The sequence below is a fragment of the Chiloscyllium plagiosum genome, unplaced genomic scaffold (genome assembly GCF_004010195.1).
Source record: "Chiloscyllium plagiosum isolate BGI_BamShark_2017 unplaced genomic scaffold, ASM401019v2 scaf_73978, whole genome shotgun sequence".
In the NCBI taxonomy this organism is placed as follows: domain Eukaryota; kingdom Metazoa; phylum Chordata; class Chondrichthyes; order Orectolobiformes; family Hemiscylliidae; genus Chiloscyllium; species Chiloscyllium plagiosum.
Genome location: NW_025179421.1, coordinates 1 through 1347, shown reverse-complemented (window position 1 = coordinate 1347; position 1347 = coordinate 1). Strand labels below are relative to the sequence as shown.

Below are 1347 nucleotides of genomic sequence, written 5' to 3'. Positions count from 1 at the left end.
TGGGGAGGAGGTGGGGGGTGGAGCGGGGGGCAGTGGGGAAGGTCTTTACCCAGAAAGAGGTTTGAATAATTGAAGCAAACAACAGATGAATTCAAGAAGAAGCTTGGAATACAAGTTATCGAAGAAAAATATGTTGATGGGTTTAGGTGGAGAGATACAGAAGGAGGCCTGTGTAAATCACAAATACCGAGACTCTGGTTTTGTGTTCTAAACCTGTGCATGTGTGTTGATCTGTGACATTTCTATGGCAGCAGTGGCAGCAGTAAACAAGACAGCCCATCCTTACCATTCTTGGAGAAAAGCAGAACCTCCCACCATACAAAGGGAAACAGCTCTATTGAAGAGGTGGTTCAAACAGCAGCTGACAACTCGATCCGCAGTGACAATCTGCCTTCATTACCTGGTGAGAAAGGCGAATTCTTTAACCAGAAATGATGTTTTGTCCTTCCACTGATCTCATGGCTTAAATGGGGAATGGTGTCTCTTCAGTTAACTGATTCAAATCAACCAAATCAATTGCCACGTAAGCACTCCTTCCATACCCAAAGGACATGTAGGTCAAATAGTAACATGTCTTGCACTGATTTATTTCAAGTTCCCTTTCTTCAGTCATGTGCTTAAGCTATTCAATCCAACTTTCTTGTGTTCCCCTTGGATCTGTGGTTATGCATAAGGAAACTTCCTCCTGTCCCCTTAAACAATGTGTGATTCAACATAACAGTTGTGTTGAATCGATAATTGTAACCCAACTCTGCTCCTTGGGCAGATAACTAATCCAAGGATTCTAGCTCGGCCTTGAACTTCATGTTCCAGTTCTAAATCTTTCAGTGAGCAATGGAAAATAACAAAGAACAATGTCAATCATTTATTGTCTCTCCAGATTCTGTTTCTGTTGCCATTGAGTACTCTGTTAAGTTCGATGACTCAATGACTGAAGATGACACTGAAGAGAAATCCTTCCGTCCCCTTCTGCCATCAAAGAGCCATCGCTGCTTGAAAATGGGGAAGAAACGCAGCCAGCAGGATGATTCTGATGAAGACATACTGCAGGATCAATCGGCTTCAGTAGCTGTAAAAGTGAGTTCTCCCATGGGTTAGCCAAGGGTGAGTGGTGGTGCCAATTAGTGGGATCTCAGTGCTTGGAATAGTTGCTACTTTCCATGTTCTAGGTATCTTGCCATGAGATTCAGATGTAGAGGATGAGGAGCAGCTGGAGCAATGAGTGTAAGGCAAGTGTTGGGCAAGGACTGTTTTTTTAAATGATAAGTACCACTCGCTCACAATGTGCCCACAGTTTATAAATCTTGAAGAGGGATTAATCTTTTACATTGTTAATCTTTGTGATCG

The 1347-nt window shown here is 42.8% G+C and overlaps 1 protein-coding gene across 1 annotated transcript; it reads left to right on the top strand.

Moving 5' to 3' along the window:
* Nucleotides 1-251: 251 nt before the first annotated feature.
* LOC122545411 (centrosome-associated protein 350-like) lies at nt 252-1077 on the top strand (the record flags this gene model as incomplete). Its single annotated transcript, XM_043684440.1, has 2 exons — nt 252-403; nt 881-1077. Coding segments are annotated over 2 exons (349 nt in total), but the record flags the coding sequence as incomplete, so codon positions are not given.
* Between the last annotated feature and the right edge of the window lie 270 nt (nt 1078-1347).